The sequence below is a fragment of the Cydia strobilella genome, chromosome 13 (assembly GCF_947568885.1).
Source record: "Cydia strobilella chromosome 13, ilCydStro3.1, whole genome shotgun sequence".
Taxonomy (NCBI): domain Eukaryota; kingdom Metazoa; phylum Arthropoda; class Insecta; order Lepidoptera; family Tortricidae; genus Cydia; species Cydia strobilella.
Genome location: NC_086053.1, coordinates 11,996,357 through 12,020,767, shown reverse-complemented (window position 1 = coordinate 12,020,767; position 24,411 = coordinate 11,996,357). Strand labels below are relative to the sequence as shown.

The 24,411-nt window shown below is 35.9% G+C and overlaps 2 protein-coding genes across 2 annotated transcripts in view; one reads left to right on the top strand and one right to left on the bottom strand.

Annotated features, from left to right (window-relative positions):
* Positions 1–14: 14 nt before the first annotated feature.
* Positions 15–8,116, top strand: LOC134746710 (SET and MYND domain-containing protein 4-like). The gene is made up of 2 exons (XM_063681229.1): positions 15–1,429; positions 5,730–8,116. Exons 1-2 carry the CDS (start codon positions 15–17, stop codon positions 6,172–6,174), a joined length of 1,860 nt encoding a protein of 619 aa, XP_063537299.1. The 3' UTR covers positions 6,175–8,116.
* Positions 8,117–12,140: 4,024 nt separating this feature from the next.
* The window catches only part of LOC134746843 (uncharacterized), a 49,070-nt gene continuing 36,799 nt past the window's right edge, over positions 12,141–24,411 (bottom strand). The window contains exons 4-7 of the mRNA XM_063681411.1: positions 19,497–20,783; positions 17,194–18,374; positions 15,591–16,560; positions 12,141–13,894 (exon numbers count right to left, since the gene is read on the bottom strand). Coding sequence (XP_063537481.1) covers positions 12,437–13,894; positions 15,591–16,560; positions 17,194–18,374; positions 19,497–20,783 — 4,896 coding nt within the window. The 3' untranslated portion in view covers positions 12,141–12,436. The remainder of the gene's footprint in view (positions 13,895–15,590; positions 16,561–17,193; positions 18,375–19,496; positions 20,784–24,411) is intronic.

The following is a 24,411-nucleotide window of genomic DNA, read 5'->3' as shown; positions in this document are numbered from 1 at the left end:
CAATACTTGTCAAAATGAGTATAGATTCTTGTTACGAAGGTATAATTGAAAAGTTAACTTTACAAGGCAATGTAAAAGAAATATCTGAGAAACTGTTAACTTGTAAAACAAATGCAGACAGAGTTCTGCAAGTTTATGATGTTATAAGTGATTTAAATGCCTTCCCAGAACCACTTGAGGTTAATAAGTCAACTGATTTGTCTTTATACTACCGTAACCGTGGCAACGAGTGTTTCAAGAAATCTCAGGACTTTGAGGCCTGGCAATACTACAACTTGTCGTTGCTCCATGCTCCTACAAGCTCAGATGATTATGCATTAGCTTTGTCAAACAGATCAGCTGTGTTTTTCTCTTTGAAAAAGTATAAGGAATGCCGTAAAGATATTAAAATGGTACTAACTTTAAATTACCCAGAAAAGTTACATGAGAAGCTTGTTAAAAGACAAAAGTCGTGTGAAGAGTGCCTTAAATTAGATTTGAGTAACTTGAAAAGTTCAATTTCTGAAAGATCTCAGGAAATTGATGTAATAACAAAATTAAAAAGTCCAAGAGACAGCACCTATTTGTGCGCTAGTAACAAACTTCAAGTGGCATACAATTCAGAGATGGGGAGGCATGTCATTGCCAAAGAGGATATTAAAGTTGGGGAAGTATTAGTCAAAGAAAATCCATATTTCATCTTATTGCATAAAAATGAGTATTTATTCAGTTGCAGCTATTGTTTGTCAAGAGACATGAATCTCATTCCTTGTGATAATTGTTGTTTTACTTTATTCTGTAGCGAAGAATGCAAGAATAGAGCAGAGAAGGACTATCATTCTATTGAATGTCCGTTAATGGCTGCTCTTATTGATTTGCAATTCACTAAATTGGAGTTGCTTGCATTGAGAACTACTATAAAAGCCCGCAATGACCATCCGGACTGGGAAAGTCTGTTCCAGACAATTGAAGATGCTGAATCAAAATTGAATTCAGAAAATAGAGGATGCGTTTTACAAGATGATAAGTGGATTTATGATTCAAAATATTATGCATCTATTCATACATTAGCTACAAATATTGAGAGGCGATCCAATTCTGATGTGTTTCAAAAAGCTGTGACTGCTGCGGTTTTTTTGAAATTTTTGTCTGACAGAACACTTTTTCTCAATAATAATGAGTTAGGCCGTAGATGCGTATCTGATTTGTTACTGCTGCATATTATGACAAGTGCTACGAATATGCATGGACTGAGTTCAAACATTGAGAACGCGGAGGGCAACTTTGTGGATGGGTTGAGTACAGCAAGTGCTCCGTATGCATTCCACAGTCTTCTTAATCATTCTTGTGCTCCCAATGTGGTGCGGTTCAGTAAACTGGGCTCTGGGAAGATGACTTTGTTTGCTCTCCGGCCAATCAAGAAGGGAACACAAATTTTTGATAACTATGGGTAAGTTGAGATATATATTTTTTTGTAGACTGGTTTATAGTAACTGATAATGAGATAATGACTGACACATATCTCACAGATGCCATCTAATGAAACTTCTTAACAGTGTTTGTTATTTACTTGTCCCTGATGAAAAAATAAAATTGTGCCAATCATAAACAATATTTTTTTCACATACTTCTAGTCGCTTAAATCAAAAAGAAAAAACATTTGTCATTGTTCTTCACTCCAATATTCAGGGGGCTCCTTTTTTTTTTTAATTCATATATTTATTTAGGGACTTTTAATCTTAAGATTATAGTCATACTTGTTATGGCCATTTTTTGCCCGGATGCTGCACTTCATGATAAAAGCAAGCCGCTTTGCACAGTGATAGAAGGGACCAAACTGAGTGATTTGACCCGCAGCAGCGCAAGTTTAACCCCTAAGGAACAGAGATGGCGCCACTTCTTTAAAAAATATTTCAAAAAATTCTACAAGCTAAACCAATGAACCGATTTAAATGTTTAATATCTCAAATGAAAGCTTATTATATACGTTACTTTTAAAAAAATACTAAAAAAATATATACTGAATACTTTTGACAAGAAACGGCATCTTAAGTTTTTTTTTTTACTCGGTTGATAGTTTTTCCTTGATTTCTCAAAAAAAGTGTATTGAACATGAATAGTTTAATACATGTGCATATTCCTGAATAAACAACAAGTATTATACAAAAAACTCGACACCGATACCTCTCATACTTCACGAAATATGAAAGTTTGAATGTGAGTGTAAATTTCTTCAAAATATATTTCAAAAAATTCTACAAGCTAAACTATTTGACCGATTTCAATGTTTAATATCTAAAATAAAAGCTCATTATATACATTACTTATAAAAAATACTAAAAAAACATACACAGAATACTTTTTGCAAAAAACGGCATCTTAAGTTTTTTTTCTTACTCGATTGATAGTTTTTACTTGATTTCTTAAAAAAAAAATATGGAACATGAATAGTTTAATACATGTATATATTACTGAATAAATAACAAGTATTATAAAAAAAACCCGACACCGATACCTTTTATTCTTCACGAAATATTTAAGTTCAATTATGCACGCTCTTACAAATAAATTTATTTTAAAGAAATCTTCAACCGCAGTAAGTGCACTGATTTTAATATGAAATGTGTCATATGAAAAGAAATCACCCAATTTATTTTAATAAATAAAAAATAAATAAATAAAAACTAAATAAAGTTTTTTCCTGGTGCTGAATTACAAAAAAATATAACAAAATAGAAATTATTTTTATTTAAAGTGACTACATTTGTAAACAAAAAACTTAAATGTCCTCTTCGGTAGATGTAGAACTGAAAAAGAAAAGTCGTTTTGAAGCACTCGTACCATTTCAATACTACAAAATCACCGATCATACATGAACTGGTTGCTGTAGATTACTGTTGAATTTTAATTTTAATTTTCTATTAAAACAATAAAGTGAGCTAATAACATAATGACCTAAACTAAAAAACTTACAAATAAAAAATCTGACCTAGGTCTCGGTCGTGTGGTAGGGTGCCCAGAAGGCTGGTCGCATTTCCGCGCTGTATAGCTATGCTGATGCGCTGCGCGAAATAGTGACCAGCCCTCTGGTCACAAAGGGCTTCTGTTGAATTATATTTGTGCCTAGCTGATTACCATTAAACCTATAATTTTGTGCCAGACCTGTAATCAGTGATCAGCATGCAAAAGAACCCTGGATTGAGAACTACATTAACTTACTTATGATTTGTACAGCCACCTTTGCATGATTTACACTGGGCTGTGCATGGTAAGCTGACGCGACGATACCCACAACGCATAGTTTCGCAGCCAGATTTACAGCCACAATGGGCCAAGAGGCTTAATTGCGACCAAATCGCTGTAACTGCCGACTATTCTGGAGTCCAACTCTCTTTTTCCTTAGTCCATCCCCAAGAAGATGGACATGGTATGGAAACTTCTAGTTTCAGAGCGTTTCCCCATATATGGCCCGCTTGGTAAGCCGCTCGAAGTGCATGATGTAGGTGGCAGGGTAGGCAGGTTCGAATTTCTCGGCCAAATCATCTGCTTTGAAATTGGCCGAGAGATTTGTTCCCTGAACGAAGCCCTCCATTGACTGACAACGAAGGTGGACAAATTTGGTTTTCGTACTTGAAGAATTCGTTCAGATCAAGCTGCCTTTCTCTACCACTATAAAAAGACGGGAAAATAGGAGTACGTCAACTTTTATAAGTTTTTGATTTTGTCAGTTGTTAGGTGTGTACCTACATATTTTAATTTTAGTATAAAGTAACCCTAGATTTATGTTATTGCTTTGCTATAGTTACAATTTCAAAAAACAAGCTTGTGACAAGCCTGCCACCTACATCAGCTGCTCTCTATAAACATGCACTTCGAGCAGCTTACCAAGCGGGCCATATATGGGGAAACGCTCCTCTGGAACCAGAAGTTTCCATACCATGTACATCTTCTTAGGGATGGACTAAGGAAAAAGAGAATTGCACTGCAGAATTGTCGGCAGTTACAGCGATTTTGTCGCAATTAAGCCTCTTGGACCATCTGGCTGCGAAACTATGCGTTGTGGGTGTCGACTGTCGTCGCGTCAGCTTACCATGCACAGCCCAGTGTAAATCATGCAAAGGTGGCTGTACAAATCAAAATTAATTTAATGTAATTTTCAATCCAGGGTTATTTTGCATGCTGAGTTGCTGACCACTGATTATAGGTTTGGCACAAAATTATAGGTTTAATGGTAATCAGCTAGGCACAAAAATAATTCAGCAGTAATCTACAGGCACAAAAATAATTCAACAGTAATTTACAGCAACCAGTTCATGTATGATCGGTGATTTTGTAGTATTGGAATGGTACGAGTCCTTCAAAACGACTTTTCTTTTTCAGTTCTACATCTACCGGTGAACCCGAAAAGGACCTTTGTTTTTTGTTTACGAATGTAGTCACTTTAAATAAAAATAATTTCTATTTTGTTATATTTTTTTTGTAATTCAGCACCAGGAGAAAACTTTATTCAGGTTTTATTTATTTATTTTTTATTTATTAAACTAAATTGGTTGATTTCTTTTCATATGACACATTTCATATTAAAATCAGTGCACTTACTGCGGTTGAAGATTTCTTTTAAATAAATTTATTTGTAAGAGCGTGCATAATTGAACTTAAATATTTCGTGAAGAATAAAAGGTATCGGTGTCGGGTTTTTTTTAATAATACTTGTTATTTATTCAGTAATATATACATGTATTAAACTATTTATGTTCCATAATTTTTTTTTAAGAAATCAAGTAAAAACTATCAATCGAGTAAGCAAAAAAAACTTAAAATGCCGTTTTTTGCCAAAAGTATTCAGTATATGTTTTTTTAGTATTTTTTTATAAGTAATGTATATAATGAGCTTTTCTTTTAGATATTAAACATTGAAATCAGTCAAATAGTTTAGCTTGTAGAATTTTTTGAAATATATTTTGAAGAAATTTACACTCACATTCAAACTTTCATATTTCGTGAAGTATGAGAGGTGTCGGTGTCGGGTTTTTTTTATAATACTTGTTATTTATTCAGTAATATAGACATGTATTAAACTATTCATGTTCCATACATTTTTTTTGAGAAATCAAGTAAAAACTATCAATCGAAAAAAAAAAACTTATAATGCCGTTTTTTGTCAAAAGTATTCAGTATATATTTTTTGAGTATTTTTTTAAAAGTAACGTATATAATAAGCTTTCATTTGAGATATTAAACATTTAAATCGGTTCATTGGTTTAGCTTGTAGAATTTTTTGAAATATTTTTTAAAGAAGTGGCGCCATCTCTGTTCCTAAGGGGTGAAACTGCCGCTGCTGCGGGTCAAATCGCTCAGTTTGGTCCCTACTATCACTGTGCAAAGCGGCTTGCTTTTATCATGAAGTGCAGCATTTTGTTCATAACAAGTATGACTATTACGCCAGTCCCATCGTACCTTATCTAAATTACACTCATCTACGGTCTGTCAGTATACTGACTAATATAATTATACACAAATAAATATATCTCCTTTGCCTCTTCTGAGATTGGTGCCGCCAAGATGCTTTGAAAAACGCCTACATCTAACCTATTAATATTTAGTGACTCCTAGACAATACATTTAGTGACTATTAGTATTTAGGGGCTCCTGTGCTGCCCCCTACATTTCATTCACACTCCCCACTAGCTAACATTTTATATAAGTAATTTTTTTAATGATTATTAATTATTTTTATTGTCAAATTTCAGGTCTCACCATGCTCTCCAAGATCTGAAGGCGCGGCAAGCAAATCTCAAATTCCAATACAAATTCATATGCGTTTGCGAGGCTTGTGTCAATGGTTGGCCGACTTACCTCACTATGAAGATGTCACTCAATAAGACCAAAGTCCCAGTAAACCTTGTCCTACGCAAGGAGCAACTTTTAAATCCTGTTATAATAGATAAACTACAGAAAGGGGATTTAGATACTGCGGTAAATATATTTAAGCCTCTCTGCGAATTGACTGAGGTGTTGGACGCCTTTGCCCCTAACATAGAACTGGCAGATTGCCAAGAAACGCTTAAACAGTGCCTTGCAATCTTTGGGGGTCTAGTGCCCTATGGATATAGTAAACTTGTTGAATGGGACGCTAAAATTAATAAGAATTGTTGTATTACCAAGTTTTTGAATGGCACATATTTTTCAAGCTAATGTAGAAAAAGAGTATATTGGGGACTGATAATAAGCGTATTTACTGTTTTTAAATTATAACTATAATTAGTATTGGTGATTGATGAAAAAAGCGGTGCCTTAAGTCAGTAAGCAATCAAAGTGTTACATTAATTGCATGTACGAGTAACATCACTGTTTGATTATTTGTACATATATATTTTTATAAATTTACAGTAGGAAGTAAGAAAAAGAAAATGTGTTTGATATTATAAAAAGTATTTTATTGTTGTTTAGTAAGTACATTTTTATGAAGGGATTATAAGAAGACCAAAATAATAAGGTATATAATTTTTAAGGCTTCAATTCATAAGTGTAGGTATATGTGATGGATTGCTCCTTCCTTTGGATTATATTTGAGTGAGCCCAATCAAGAATGTTATGTTTGTGAACAAATAAACCTTTAGATACGGTTGTTCATACTATATTGCAGGGGTCACCAAATGGCGGATTGCGGTCCGCATCCGGACCGCCGACCTATTTAATTTTTTTGCTTATTTAATAAACTCAAGGAGAAACTGACCGCGATGGTCATTTTATTTTAAGAACCGGACCCCTGAAGAAACTAATTGGTGAACCCTGCTATATTGCATAACAGCCGTAACAGGCATATCCTCGTAACACAGCGTACTACGTAGGCGAACAACACGCGAACGCGAAGCGAAGCGATGCAGCGCGGGGTGAATCAATCCTTTGATACCTATAGAAGTGTCCTTCTTCGCCGCTTCGCTTCGCGTTAGCGAGTTGTTCGCTTACGTAAGACGCTCGCTGCGTGCGTAAGGCCCACGGTCCTACCCGTAGTACTAATTTCTTCAATGTAATTTTAACAATTTTTATTTGGAACAGAGTTGCATTTCTTTTTTCGTTAGATTTCAAAACGAGAGAAATTCAACCATGTGTACCAACCATACTTTACAATAAGTAGGTAAAGCCAGTCAAATATGTATGGATGGTATAGAAAGGATGCCTATCTCTTATGGCAGAATTGTTGCAAAAGTGACCGCTTTCAGCTTTAAATAATAGTTCCTAATCTCTTCGGTGGCGCTAGGTAGGCTCTGAGACCAAAGAGTATTGTAATATATAGGAGACTCTATGACATGAACCATAGAGGTATAATAATGTAGAGATAAAATGGGAGAGGGGCAGCAAATAACCCGACCAAATTACGTAGGTTGTTTCTGGTATGTTGTCAGGAATGTTAAAACGTGTTTTTAATTTTGTCGCATTCCGTATGTTCTGTCCCGCACGGTCGCACGGGTGCACATCTATATACAATACTAGGTGTATGGTCTAGGTACTTCAGTGTATGGTAGCGCCGCCTATTTACTGTCTTTTACGGTTACTTTTTGATACATGAAGGGTCATTTCCTTACCTCTACCTTCCATAAAAATATGATCATTGTCAAGAGGGCGCTGTTATTTTCATCTAGGCATAGACATAGTATAAGTATACAAGTAGTATAGACGCGCCACAGAGCGACCGGGGGTAAGAGAAAGAATATTCATATAAATTTTGGGCAGCATAGGATTTTTTCTCTTTCACTCTTATAAATTTCGGTATTTCGCCATCGCCTCCTACCTATGATGCCACCCGGTCGGTGATAAGGACAAAGCATGGCACTGTTTTCTCTTTCCTCTTATAGGAATCGCAATAAGACTATCTTTCTCTATCAAAGAGTGTCAGGCCCTTGCATGTAGGTATAGGGTGAAAAAGTTCACTATCGTATGAAAAAAATTGTTCCAGTGAAATTCCGCAACATGACGCGTGATCATATATAGGTATTACTGGTCAGGCTTTACTTACCTACTTTATGACCTACTTCTTTAAGAAGTCCAATGTATTCGTAACTAAGCTTTTGGATATTTTTTTAACATATATGATTAATTTTTTTTTATAATTAATAAAGTTGATTGACATTGTTTGCATTTAATATTTTTTTCCACTGATACAACTTAAGTTCCCTTACTATATCTATAACAATAATGAAAAAAATAATAATAAACTGAGTTCATATCACTATTTTGGACATTGAAGTATCGAAGTATTGAAGACTTCGGCGATATGAAATTGTTTTTTGTATTTAATCATCAGACAAGTAGAAGGTATTATGAAAGAGGACTGAAGTATATACATACCAATAATTCTTTTCAAATTATTAAGGCACGTGGGGTTGTATGGCGGTTGCCTAAAATGGATCGGGCCCAAAGAGTAGTATAATATATAGGCCCTATACATTCTACGACTGTTCTTTTTTGCACAGACTATCATTATTGTATGATGATGTTGAGCTTGAGTTGACCTCTTTGCTTGCGTTTTCTTTAGTTTAACACCAGTATAGCAATTTTGACTAGCAACTGACATCTTACATGACAGTTGCTAGTAAAAATTCCTCAAAAAACATAACTGTGTTGATAAATTTTCTCTTCCTATTTTGAGTAGGTAGGTATAGTTAATAGTGTCGTAGCATTGTGATATTTGTGATGTGCCGGGTGTGAACACTGAATCTAACTAATGAAGTAAAGTTATTTAATATTTAGCTAATATTGATCCAGGACAACGACCGCCAGCAGCTTTGAGGTCTGTACGAGTCGTCTTTATAACTAACTAGCTTTTTCCCGCGACTTCGTCTGCATGGAGACCGTGGAGTTAGTAATTTTGGGTAGCAATTTTTTATCCAATCTGCTTTTTATCGATTTCCCATACAAACTTCCACCCCCTTTTTAGTAGTTCCTTAAAGGATGATTTCTGGGTTAAAAACTACCCTATGTCCTTCCCCGGGACTCAAACTATCTCTATACTAAATTTCAAATAAATCGGTTCAGCGGTTTAAGCGTGAAGAGGTAACAGACAGACAGACAGACAGACACACTTTCGCATTTATAATATTAAGTATGGATTATCTACTTATATAAATAATTATGTATGTTGGACACCGTCGGTATAATTATAATAATAGGGTATTTGACTACTAGTCAAATCAGTTTCTTTTTTCGAACTGTCAAAACGATTTTACATTATACATATAGTCTGGCATATCCAGTTCAATCAATCAATCTTTAAGTAGTATGGCTCCATCGATACTGTCGATGATTTCGCCAACGTCAAAGTGGGATCCACGTGGGATCGAATTCATATTTCTTGATTTTCTTCAGCCAGTGTACGGTAAATAAAATTATGGACCTCTAGGGCTCTAGCCAGACACGGTTAGAGGTAGAAATACCAAATGCTCTTAGAGCACGACGTTGTTCGGTAGTTGTTGTCTCGTAAAACCGATAGCTGGATTTTACGAGAAGCACGTGGACTACCGGCCGTTGACTCCAAAATGGTGGTTAAACACGCTTTAAGATTCATTCTACATTCACTGCACACTACCAAATTATATTACTGTATAATAAAGCTATCGATATTACACTTTAAACAATTTTAATGAGCAACAAACAGGAATTAATCACGAGGCTACTATCAAGATGGCGTTCGAACCGGAAGTCCATATCCAGTTTGTCTGCTGTTAAAAAAGACTGCCTTTTGTCACAAAATAACTAATAGTACTACCGTACTTTTGTGCTCCCTGACTTTATAAAAATCTCTAAGTTTTTCCAATTTTGATTCGCATTAGTGGGGGGGTGGGCAAAGGCCTTACATTCAAACTAATGGAAAAGGATGTCAGTAATAATATTATTAAAATGATTGAAAACTATCTGTTAAATAGAAAGGTGCGAGGAAGGTTCCGAACAACGACTGGAGAGGAAGTGGAAGTCCCGCACGGAGTGCCTCAAGGGTCCATCCTGGGGCCTTTAATATTTAATCTGTATGTGCATGATATACCGAAGACAAATATAGCAGGGCAGATGCTTTCACAGTATGCCGACGATTTGTGTATTTTAAATTCAGCACTTCGGCCGGATCAAGCTACACGGCGCGCTACATGGGCTGCCAATCAAATAGTCGATTATTATGAACGTTGGGGACTACGCTGTAACGTTGATAAAACAGAGTGCATAATGTTCACTAATAAAAGAGTACGTAGTGTGCGTAACCCAAACGGTTATAAACCGACAGTCAAATTAAAAGGAGTCCATCTTGAATACAAAAACTGTGTTCGATACCTAGGTGTCCAATTTGATAAACGACTGAGCATGAACGAACACGTCAAAAGCGTCGTACGAAAAGCTAAAAATGTCAGAGGAATGTTAGCACCTATAATCGGCTACTACTCAAATGTAAACATAGAAACCAAACTAAAGGTTATTCAGGCTTGTCTCCTGCCCATACTAGACTATGGAATAGTACAACTACTCCCTCGAGTAAGCAAGACGAACCTTTTAACGCTTGAAAGGCAATACCGCATGGCTCTTAAGTCTGCGGGAGGTTTTCCTCGTTCAATACCCACAGAAATGTTATGGGACTTATTAGATGAAGACCCATGGCATCTTAGACTTCATGACTTACACCGAGACATGCTAGATAAGCTCAATAATTTGTGCATCCCGGGATTAGAGAACCCTGGCCCACAATATGTTAAGTACGGTCAATACAACCCGATGATGTACAGCAACAGAATCGGCGAAATAGATTATGTCAGTAAAAAAGATAGACATAAATACGTGAGTAAAAGGAGTCTACCCTCGAGGGAACATCTTTTAAAATAAAACTAAATAACAATTAATAAAAATAAAATAAAAAGTGTAATTACATTACTAACGTAGGTCATTACACTTTCTTGTGAGCCGTAAATTGGCTACACGACATAAAATAAATGTATAGATCTTTAAGACATATTACATTAAGGACACACCCCTTTGGCGGACATATTTGTATGTAACAAAAATGATAAACAATAAAGAACTTTCTATTCTATTCTATTCTATTCCTTTCGATTTAGATTTTTATTATATTCACTTTTACCGGCCATCTTGATTCTTGAGTGTGACCTTCAAAATGAAACAAAATAAAATACCTATTTCCTCTTCCTCGTTTCTATAAATGGTGGTATTAAGTGCATGTGGTGACTATCACATGGTATTTTAATATTAATAACACATAACAAAAATGTTTTCAATTATATTTAATTGTAATTATAAAATAAAGTATTATTTTTTTTTGTATTAAAAACATATCCTTGTATTTAACTATAAAAGAATTAAATACATAATAATATTTTGAATGTTATGAAAATCATTTGTCAAATAAATAATAAAGTTAAGTTTTGTAGTACAGTTCGTTTTTTTTTAGTATTAGATAAAATGTAAACAATCTTGACGTGTCTTTTTATTGAAAAATATTGAATAACGCTTTTAATAAATTTCTTAATATTAATCGAATTTTAATGTTTAATTGTTTATACTTATTACTTATGAAAGCAAAAGAATGTAAAAGATCCTATATATCCTATATGCGGTATTTCCGGACCGATATGACCTTCAAACCTTCAAGAAAAGAGCGTATTCCCATCTTAAAGGCCGGCAACGCACTTACAACCCCTCTGGTGTTGCGGGTGTCCATGGGCGGCGGTAATCGCTTACCATCAGGTGATCCGTCTGCTCGTTTGCCTCCTATTTCATAAAAATATATATATATATATATATGATTTATAATAGGGTAGTTGACACATGTTGAATTTTATAACTAATTCTAGTTAAATAGATAGAAAATGAGCAATTTATCACAATAAATTGTAAAAAAAATATGGGAATAATAAAAAAATACAAGACCTCAGTTTCGAAAAAAAAAAACTTTGTTTTAAACTTTCAAATAGGAAAAAAATTACGGTACCATTTGATTCCTTACATTTTATTTAAAAAAATATTGTATAAGCAACAATATACATAAACGCAGCATTTTACCGACAAGATCGCAATTTCCTTGTTTTCTATACATCGAACGAAACGCCTTCTAAGCAAAGCGGCTTCTAAGCAAAGTGACACAGTGACGTCACGATGTGTTTCCCTTTTGTTAGAGCGTCTGCTTAGTAAAGTGCGGGTGCCAGGCTGACTATCATTTGTGACTTTTGTACCTATTGCTTTAAGACAATGAGTCCCATAAAGATATTTGATCCTCAAAATAAACTTGATCCTCTGATACCATAAAAAAAATTGTGAACTACCCAATTGTAACATATTTGCTGTGACTTATTTGTCAAAAGTGATCTTTAATAAATAACACGTCAAGATCGCTTACCTTCTGTCTATTTAATGCTTAAAAAAACGAACTATAGTCGACAACACAATTTATGCTAAGAGGTAATCACGGCAACCGCGATAAGAGTCTACATAAAAATAAAATTGCAACATTTGCAACATATGTTACGTATAGCCCTGAGTGGATCAAGTGCCCGCTTGACGGCTGCAAGATACCAGTCTTACTGTAACTCTTCACGAATGTGGCAATGGCTTCTTTTTCATGTAATAAAGTAATACGATCCGACACTTCTGGGCTTATCGTCCCAAATTCTTTTAGATATTCGTATATGCATGTCAATTCGTTGTAGGGTACAGGCTCTTGGGGCAAACCATCAAGTATACTAAATCCATCCCCACCTTCAGCTAAAAAAGTAGGCATCATCAGCTTATATGTATATTTATCTTCTATTTCTGCTAATTCAGGGTTGCCACAGTTAGAGCATATTGCGTGCGCTTTAACGATCCGGGACCCCGCGGGGTTTAATAAGTCGTAAATTACTTTCATTCCAGAAAATTGCAAAAATTGCCCGACACTGTCTATCAGTCGCCATAAAGCGACCGAATGCTCCAAAGCCCTCCTCAAAATGGATCCGTTCATACTCACAATTGTCATAGTATCTGTAAATGGTAAAACATTGATCCAATCCCCTTTCGTCATGTTAAAAGGTTTTTGTGGATAATCTATCGAAACTCTTATTCTACCGCCCTGGCATACAGCGATGTGTACATCCGGGTAATCTTCGCTGTAATATCTTTTTGTATAATTTATTAAAATATCTGTAATAATGTTTCCTAAGTTACATTCCCTCAATCGGCAGTTACCGTCTAGAGTAACATTGGATGTACCAGCGACTTCATTACTTATTTTATAGACACTTTCCCGATATTTGTTGACTATGTTTAAGACTTCAGGGTCTTCCGGTACACTGTTGTTCAATAGTATTGGTAAACCATCGTACTCAGTTACTTCTCCGTTCGAATTGAAAGTCAGATGTAAGCGTCCCATGTATTTCGTGTAAGCGTAAGCCTGCACTACCAGTACATTCCTGCCATTGGGATCCGTTACGACAGTTGGGTAGGGGCCTTCTCGTGTCTCTGGTTTTTCTGTAAGGCCTCCATTCCATAGAAAAGTGTTCGAGTGTCCCCCGATGACTAAGTCCAGATCTTCGACATTTTTTGCTATTGCTATATCTTTTACGAATCCCGAATGACCTAGAGCTATGAGTATTTTGACACCTTGTTTCTTAAGTTTACGTATTTCTCTTTTGATGGCTGGTATTTCTTCCTCTATCTGAACTTTGTTTTTAGGGGCAAGGTTACTAGTTTCTGGCGTCAAGTATCCTATTATACCAATTTTAACACCTTTCTTCTCCAGCACTACAGTTTCGTATAGATTATTAACTTCTTGCAATTCAGGTACGTCGTTGAGTATAAGGTTGGCTGCTACTACTGGCGATGAGATGTTCTTAATGAAGGGTACTAGTCCGTCAACGGTTTCATCGAATTCATGGTTACCGAGTGACTGCAAGAAAAAAGAGTTATGAATTAGTATAGTTTTTTTTACCCTAGGTAAATAATATGTCACTGTATATAAATAATAACCCACCTCAAACGGATTTCAGTTAAGTTTAAGATTGTTAAATAAGAAACATATTCAAGAATTGAATCCATTTATTCGTTCCTATTGTAGCAGCAAATTAGTTATTAGTTGTTGTTGTATTGTCATTTAGATTAAACGTTGCCATTGAATTAATCGTTGTGCACTAATTCATTAATTACGTAGTTTAAGGTGAACAGTGTACACCTTAAACAGAAGTTCTCGAGTAAGAATTGTACATTGTACACATCTTTAAATTTATTCGAGCACTTGTTAATTTAGTTGTTTAGAGATTTCGCGATTGTACTACCTTAAAATTAAATAGTCTTGCAAGTTTGTACTAAGAAATATAACGCTAATTCTAATGCTCATTCAAGACTTTATTCGATGTATTTAATTAAACAATAACAATGCTTTTCTTACTTTTGTCATGTTAATCATCTTATAATTAAATAGGGTAAGAGTTCAGGAAAAAACGATTAGAATATGTTATTCTCATTTATTTTGAGTTTATTTTTAAGGTTATTGTTAAGCACTGCAATAGTTTTTTTGGAAAAAGGAAAAATGTCGTCATGGTATAATTATTTAAAGGGCTCATTAAATTCATGCAGACGGTGAATAACATGGTATCATGGTAATATACTAATGTCGAAAATAGACGATTGTCGTTTTCCCTTGAACTCATAAGATCTTAATTGATGCTTTTAGCATTATACTACCTATCAGTTCTTGTTTAACATGTCTATCTAGAGATGTACCATTCTAAAACTGCTTAACCCCCCCATATGTAAAAATGCAACAATCGCAAATACATCAAAATCCGGTATCTTGCCGTGTCTATCTATTCCGATGTGGGAATCAGAATGGGCATAGGTGCGTGCTCTGTGGAGGGGCGATCAGTTTAAAATTGGTTTATAATAACTTTATATTTAAGAAATAATTGATTTAAGAAGGACGAAGTGCATTCTTATATTGCAATAATAGGACGGCTCGAATTAGTTTTATATACAAGACTAACAGTCTAACAATATACAATTTACACAACATATACCTAAGTAGGAGCATTCGTGTCGACAGTCATTAAATTTATAAGCGTAAATTTTATTTATTACCTACCGATCGATAACGCTTTTAACTAACCGTAGGTTGTTGTTATTGCTTGGTTAAGCATAACTTAAGAATAAGTGTAGGAACAAATCATTACATTAATTACTAGGGATAACATCAAACTTAGTGAGACCGAAATGCTTGAAGAGGAATCTTTGTGATACATAGCTTCTTCATTAAGTATGACAAGTCTTCCTTCTACTTGGGGAAAAACAGGACTTCGGTGCCGTAGATAATACTCCGTGCATTGTAGTTCATTGTAAGGTAACGTAGTTTTTGGTAGACCCACTAACATAGAATACCCGTCGCCACCATTGGCTAAAAATTGCGGCATTATGACTTTGTAAGTTTGGGTTTTATTAATGTGTTTATATTGTGGTATTTTGCAGTCCCCGCATCTTGCTCTTGCTTCGACCACTCTGGATTTCGGAGGTCTTTTATAATCGTATACTACGTGTATTCCAGAAAATTGTAGAAATTCACCATGATCTTGTAAATTGTTAAGATTGAAAACAGAGTGTTCGAGCATTTGGGATATGACACTACCAGTCATAGACACTGTCACTAGATTACCTTCAAAGGGCATGACAATAAGAAGATCTCCCTTGGTAATATTTGCGGGCATATGCATGTAGGATATCGATGCCCTGATTCCTCCACCTTGGATGATAGCAATGGGAGCATCAGTCCAATGTTCTCCTTTATAGAGCGTCGCGTAACGATAAACCATTGCGTCGGTTATTAAATTTCCTAGATTGCACTCGAGATATTTACAATGTTCACCCGAAAGTATAACTGATGTATTTCCTATAACTTCATCGGCCACGTTTAAAACATCGTCTCTATAGCGCTCAATAATTTTAATGACGTCTGGATCTTGAGGTATAGAGTTATCGAGGAGTATAGGTTGGCCGGAGATTTTAATGGCTTCTCCTTTAGAATCAAAAGTCATTAGTAATTTACCAAAATACTTTGTATAAGCGTACGCTTGAACCACAGGCACTGAGCGACCTGAGCCCTGCTTAACGTAAGTTGGGTACGGTCCTTGAGGTTCGTCCGAATCAGGAGTCGTCCCGTTCCAAAGAAAAGTGTTGGTATGCCCTCCAATTACTAAATCCACACCTTCTACTTCTTTCGCTATTTCGAGATCTTTAATATATCCAGAATGACCCAGGGCAATAATGATGCGAACTTTCTGTTCTTGTAATTTTTTTACTTCTTCCCGGATGGCTACTATTTCGTCAATGTATTCAACGTTATTTTGAACTGCTAGCACTTTGGTATCGGGCGTGAGATATCCTACAATACCTATTTTTACGCCGTCGATATCAATGATCATAGATTTCTTGAGGTTAGTTTCCGCCGCTAGCTCGGGCACGGTATTCAAGTCGATATTCGCAGTTAGGACTGGACAACTTAAGTTTTCAATGAACGGGGTTAGACCTTTAACACCATTGTCGAATTCGTGATTTCCAAGAGACTGAAACAAAAAAAAGAAAAATGAGCAGTTTGTAACTTATGGTTAATCTCATTAATTCAATTTAAAAAAAACATTTCGGCGTTCAAAAAATATACAATTACCTGTAGTTGACTAATAATTTGAAACTAATGTACAAGTAATTTACAATGAGGGCAGTCTACGCTACTAGTTAAAACAACTTTGTATTAAACGGATATTTATAATTAAAAATAATTTATTTGTTCGTATAAACTCAGGTATACTTCTACTTCATATATCGTTATATGGGCCTTTTTGCCTGAAATAAATTTTAATACAAAAAAATAAAAAAAATATACCTACTAATAAATATCTACTGCAGGTAGGTACTAGGTTTCTGACGTATAAATAATTGTAAAACATAACAATACTGCTTGCATGAGTATTCAAGAATATTAAATATTACTGCACTAGTCCTAGCATGAAAATAGCAGAAATAATGGAATAAAAGGACATTGACATGGCCACTGCTGAATTCATTTTTAACTTGTCTTTATGATGTATTTGGATTCGACCTTCTATAGCCGGATATACTGGACTAGTTTTATTTAAAAAGTCAATGGTTGCCGCTAGCTCACCGTAAAACAATGGCTGGGATGGCCTACCATATAACATATCGTATCCATCGCCTCCCGTGGACAAGAATGCTGGCATAAGAATTTTGTATATAGCAGTTTTGTTTAATACTGAGTAAGACGGCATTGGGCACATACCGCAGCGCACAGAAACTTTTACAACTCTCTTTCCCGAGGGATACCTAAAGTCATATTCTACTCTAAGCCCTGACATCTGTAGGAATTGTCCGGGAGGACGTATAGGGTTGTACCTCGCAACGGCATGCTCGAGCATATTCCAGACCAGAGTACCGTTAAGGTTCACTTTTACAGTATTTCCGTCGAACGGCATTACGGTCAGTAATTCGCCTTTAGTTACCACTGTGGGTAGATTTACATGAGCTACGGAAGTCCTTATTCCTCCTCCTTGTATGATAGCGATTGGAGCATCGGTCCATCCGACTCCTTTGTATAATGATGCATACTTATGGACCATTGCGTCAGTGATAAAGTTGCCTAGATTGCACTCCTTCAATCGACAAGAATGCCCGTCTAATATGACTGACGAGTTCCCTACTACAACTTCGGATATTTTTAAAACTTCTTCACGGTAATGGTTAACAATAGTTAAAACTTCAGGGTCTTGTGGCACTAAACTATTTAAAAGGACTGGGTTACCATCATATGAGACAATTTCGCCTTCAGCATTGAAAACTAAATGTAATTTTCCTAAATATTTTGTGTAAGCGTAAGCTTGTACTGCTGGAACTAAACGTCCCGAACGCTGTTTGACCAGCGTGGGATAAGGCCCTTCGGCTAGTTCTACATCCGGAGTAGTTCCGTTCCACAAAAAAGTATTTGTGTGTCCGCCTATGACCAAGTCGATGTCCTCAACTTCCCTGGCTATTTCTAAGTCCTTGGTAAAACCAGAATGGCCTAGTGCAATTAATATTTTAACACCCTCTTTTTTAAGTTTGGCTACTTCTTGTTTAATAGCAACTGTTTCTTCTACATATTCGACATCGTTTCTAATAGCTAGAACTTTAGTGTCGGGTGTTAGGTATCCGATAACTCCGACTTTGGTTCCGTTGATGTTGAAAATGACGGAGTTCATGAGGTTCGTCTCGGCCTGGAGCGAGGGCTCGTTGGCAAGGATGAGGTTGGCAGCCAGCACTGGGCACGTGAGATTGGCGATGAATGGCGTCAGGCCTGATACCCCGTTATCCAGTTCGTGGTTCCCGAGGGACTGAAAAAGTAAAACCAGTTATGTCATGTTCAATATGTCCATGTCCAATAATCTTACTGTTTATAATTTTGTAAGCAATCATGCAACCGTCATTCACTTTTTTAAAATTTTAGAATTTTTAAATTTTAAGGAAACATTGAACAATTTAAATGATTAGACAAACAATTTGTTAGTTATTTATAAAATAAAATAGACATAGATATAGATATTATTTACCTACTTTCTTTGTTAGTAGTAAGTAGCCACAAAACACAGATACCTAGTAAAAACAGTGAATCCGTTTTGGGTTAATAGTTTTGGCGGTCTTTATTATAATTTAATATATATAGTGGTGATAAATGTTTATCCAATCGACTTCATTCTTCATAAATTATATTTTTAGTACCTACCTACCACCTACGTAGTGAAAATAAGGAGATTTTCGTTAGGTTAATTGTATTATCTTACTGATTTAATAGGTATTGCATGCAATTAAAAAAATAATTGCTATTTTAAACTTTATTTATACATGTACGAACTCGCTAAAGTGACTCGTTATACTCGTATTTACCTTTGATAATCGAATAGGTAGAAAAGTGGGATAGATATTACCGTTAAATATTAGGTACTATTTAGACCTCATGCGACATAGTTGCGAGTTATTTTGTGTTACGTTATATTCGTCAGTTATATACAACAAATTCTTTTATGTTTCATGCAAAGCTTAGTAAAATTAAAAAAAAACTAGTCATGCTTAATAAATGTCTTAATCAGATAATACTAAAAGATGGACTTACTTTAGAATAATGTATAATAACAAAATTTGACACAAAACTTCTTAATTTTCTACAGGCTGAATGGATTTGTTGTTTTCTTATAATCCAGAATAATATAACTAATCGGCCGATCTATCTTGTTAATACTAGAATAATATATATACCACTACAACCGGCCAAAAACACTAGCACATTATAGATTTGGTAATAAATGAAAGACTACCATATTCTGCAAATACATTTTATTATTCAGGCCATATATTACAACTACCTATTGCATAATTGGAATAGAAGCGGTTACAGCTGCTAAGAAAGTTATAGCAGAGCACGAAGTAAGTGAAAACGCTGAATCATCAAGGGCATCAACATTGAGAAGACTAATACGACCCGCCACCTCAGGGTACACTGGACTACGCAGGCGGATATATTCAGCCACAGCTGTCAACTCATCATGCTCATACATATCCAATGGCGAATTCCGAAGCATGTCATAACCATATTCACCACGAGCTAAAGCTGCTGGCATCAATATCGGATACGTCCTAAAGTCCTCTATGATGTAGAACGTTGGCAAGTAACAATTGTGGCAGCGAACGACCGCGCTGACTACCCGAGAGCCAGGTTCTTTGGACAAGTCATACACGACACGTACACCGGAGAAATGCAAAAACGCCCCTGTAGGATTGCGCAAGCTGTATTCAGAGACAGATTGTTCAAGAATTTGATTAAAAACCGTACCGTTAATTTCCATCAAAACTACATTGCTTTCAGTAGGCAAAGCTGACATTAAATCTCCTCTTGTGACAGCAGCAGGTCTGTTAGATGGCGCGACAGAATCATCTATGGCGCCGCTGTGGATAATCGCTATGGGTGCATCGGTCCAACGTTCGCCTTCAAATCTCAGGGCATGATAGTAGACCATAGCATCTGCTATTAAGTTGCCAAGGTTACATTCCTCAGTCACACAAGAGTCGCCATCCAGTACTACAGCTGTATTACCCACAACCTCATTATTTAAAGCTATAACTTCGTTCGAGTATTTATTTATTATTTCAACAGACTCTGAATCTTGAGGAATTGATTTATCAAGAAGAATTGGGTTAATTTGAATATCTTCAATGTCACCGTTTTCATCGAATTTAATGTTTATTCTACCGAGGTATTTGTCGTAAGCTACAGATTGTAGAACGGGGACAACTTTTCCGGATTCTTGAGTTTGAGAGGACGATTGTCTCAGAATTTCTAATTCACCGGTTATGGATTTTCCACTCCAAAGGTATTGGTTTCTATAGCCGTTGATAACCAAGTCGACACTTTCAACGTCTCTGGCAATTTCTTGAGCGATGTTAGTTTCGGAGTGACCTAACGCAATTACAATTTTAACATCCTGAGCCTTGAGATTGGCTACTTCATTTTTAACAGCTATGATTTCATTTATGTATTCTATGTTGTTACTTTCCATGGTGGTGATATCTGGCGTAAGATAACCAATAACGCCCACCTTAACTCCGTTAATGTCAAAAATTACAGATTTTTCTAGTTTTTTATCCTTGGTGTTGGGAAATACGTTGCTGGATAGGATGTTCGTTTTGATTTCGTTCAGGAACGGGGACAGATGGTCCGAAGCGGTCTGTATGTCATTAGTGCCCAGTGACTGAAAGATAAAATGTTAGTGTGTTAATCAAAAGCAAGTAAACTTAGCGAGTTATTATAGAAGTAGTAGAAAGTGGTGAATAAGTTTAGTAAGCGTATAAGTAGTAGTAAAGTTATTCTAGAAATATTTTTTTAGGTAATAATAAACAGAATACATAAAAATGGACGAAGCAAGTTTTTATATCTATACTTTGTTTATATATTTTTATCTTAAGAACTTTATGCTTAATTGAAAACAATGATACAATCAAGCTAAGTAATGCAATAAGTTCGTCCGTTTTCATGTACAATTACCCAACACCTTTGCTTCTTCACAATATAGCTGCGGAACATAGATAATATGAGATGCATGACTGTTTTTCTTGTTTGGTTGCATGATATTTATTAAGTAAAATCGGCTTGGAGTGAAAGTTTACGTGGTGTTAATTAATTCCATTAGCTTAGGTTATGTTAGGATAAAAATAGCTTAGGTATATTTTATATGTTTTTGTCACCGTGTTATTGAGGTGCAAGCGTCTGAAGAATAAATTAGTCTGTTAGTTATCAAAGGAGAATATTAAATATCTTATTAAGTTAGGACGGCACAGTTTGAATTCTTTAGATAATCCCTGAGCAAATAAAACGATAACATTGTTATTAAAATATCTTACGTTACAGGAACTACAAACATACTGCGATAAAAATACTGACTTTGTTTAACACCTTTTACATAAACCTGCTGTACCTAGTCGGCTCATAAGTTCTGTCACTGGCCTTTAAAATTTAAATTTGGAACTCCTAAAACAAAAACCGTTCTGCATTTGAATTTCGAATCTTTATTAAATATTTGAGTAGTATAATTTTGCAATTTTCTGTTTTCTTCAACATGGAGTGGACGCTTAAAGATAGCCGTACCGCAATAATTGCACTATATCGTTGTGGTCACTCGCCGACTAAAATTTTTAAGCTACTTGAAAATTTAAAATTCTCTCTAAGATTTGTGTATCGTACCATAGAAAGATACAGTGAGGTCTCTAGTTTAAATGACAAGAAAAGAAGCGGTCGTCCGCGTACAGCTAGGACTCCAGCGGTTGTACAAGCAATTAGGGCACGCATTGCCAGAAATCCCGCTAGGAAACAAAAAGTTATGGCCCTCCAGATGGGTTTGAGCAAAAACACGGTGAAAAGAGTGCTTAATCAAGACCCGAGACTTCGTGCATATAAACGAAAAACTGGCCATCTTCTCAATGGTCGGCTTAAAGCTTTAAGGCTTAAAAGATCTAAAGCTTTATTGAAGAAGTACGCTAAAAATAAGCACCGTTGTATACTGTTTTCGGACGAGAAAATTTTTGACATAGAAGAAAACTGTAATAAACAAAATGATAGAGTGTACGCTCGCAATAGTAAAGAAGCGTCTAATAGCATTCCCCGTATTCAAAGAGGTCATCGCCCTTCATTTGTGATGGTTTGGCTGGGAGTTTCTTATGCGGGCGTCACTAGTATGCATTTTTGTGAGAAAGGAGTAAAAACTAGTGCCAAAGTGTACCAAGACACGGTGTTGACTAATATTGTGAAACCACTATCCCATACGATGTTTCTAAACCAGCATTGGGTTTTCCAGCAGGACTCTGCTCCAGCCCATAAGGCAAAGTCTACACAAGCCTGGCTCGCCTCCAATAAAATCGACTTTATACGGCATGAAGATTGGCCCTCCTCTAGCCCAGATCTTAATCCTTTAGACTATAAAATATGGCAGTATTTAGAGGAAAAGGTGTGCTCAAAACCTCATGCAAATCTAGACTCGCTGAAAAAATCTCTTGCTACGGCAGTGGCCAATATCGACATGAAAGTGGTGCGTGAATCCATTGACGACTGGCCACGAAGACTTCAAGCCCGTGTAGATAATTATGGCGGTCATTTTGAATAAATGTTATACATTTAGATTCTCTAGTTTATAAGCTTTCAAACGCTGTACAAATTATACGGAATAAACTTAAACTTTTGATTTTATTTGATACTATGTATATGACAGAACTTATGAGCCGACTAGGTATAGTAATTGAATACTTACCTATAAATACTTTTTATGACATGAAAATGTAGAAGACCATCACCAAATCGTAAAAAATGGACAGTGCACATAAAATAGCTGTGATGGAAAGGGCGTCGAGGCTGGTTTCCCATCAGATCAACTAATGGTCGTTCCTCAGAATTGTGGGAAACTCAACTCGACAATCCTCCGGCCCCTCAGCGCTGAGGATCGTGAATTTAACGAAAACGGGTTTAGTAGGGTGAGAGTAGCTTTCTCCACTTGTGGTCTTCACCTTCATAAAGGGCTGGTGAAATTGGCATCTCGGCTAATTCTTTGTATAGTGTCAGATTCTTTGTACCAACGTAAGAGACTGGGTCTTTTCGGGCGCTTGTCATCTAAATATATCCACTTAGCCGATTTTTATCAGCTTTTATAGATTGTAAGTACTTCCAGACAAGACTCTGTGATGGCCACGAACTTTAGACACGAGGAAGCGACGAGTAGAGTATCCATTATTAATATTTTTGTTTATCTGTGTTACAGGTACATGGGATTGGATTGTTTCAGCATCGGTGAAAGTAAAAGCTAAATAGTATTTTTATCAGTCTTAACGGGATTGTTTCAACTACTAGTAAGTAGAAGATCACACAAAGAAATGAAATCATATTGCGCACGTAACTAGTCTAAGGCCCACTTGCACCATTCCACTAACCCGGGTAACAGGTTAAACCTGGAGTTACTATGGTTACCAGTACAATTTGACACTGGGTTAACGGTATAACCGCTTAACCCCGGGTTAGTGGGATAATGTCAGGTTAGCCATTCATTCCCTTAGTAAACAATAGGTGGTTTTTCTTTTTATTTAGGTTAATATGCTATTTTAATGTAACGAGTTTAAACTACCCGCATTAGCTTCATAAAATATAGATGTATTTTTGGGCTGACAATAACACCCTCAAAGCAGACCGAATCCTCTTAACAAAATGAACAGTAGTTAACGACACATCTGTTACATATACAAATTGTAACACGAATTGTGTTTACGGTGCGCCGGTGGGTTCCATGCGCAACTTTCGCTCAGCCGTATTACGATCCGACTCTATTTCAAAAGGGCATAACTGGTTTAAACCAGAATTTACCTACGCCCTTTTCCATTTAAGCAGCGCAGTGCTGACAAAATATTCCGCGAATAAAGCAAAGTTAAATTAAACGCAGCGCTTATATACCATCCACTGCACATTATGTAGTGCGGTGTGACGCAACCGCTCTATGTATTGATTTTTGCTATAATTCTACCAACGCACGGATCTGCCAAACCTCATTACGTGCGGACCGGAAAATAGACCGCTGCGCTTTTAATCCAGACAGTAATGAAAAAACATACACATTTTACGGAAGCGGAGCTTATCCGGTGTAAATACACATACGGAAATAGTGAATTATGAGAGCGGTTGAAAGATGTAATTAAGGTTTTAAAAAATATTAACCTAAATACGTTGAAACTTAATGCCTGGTAACCTTTTGTATATTTGTAACATGGCCTCAGGTGTAGTAAAATAAATCATTAGAAAAGCCGAAAAATTCTATCTTGTCCTAAACTAAACTATATTGTTCTTCG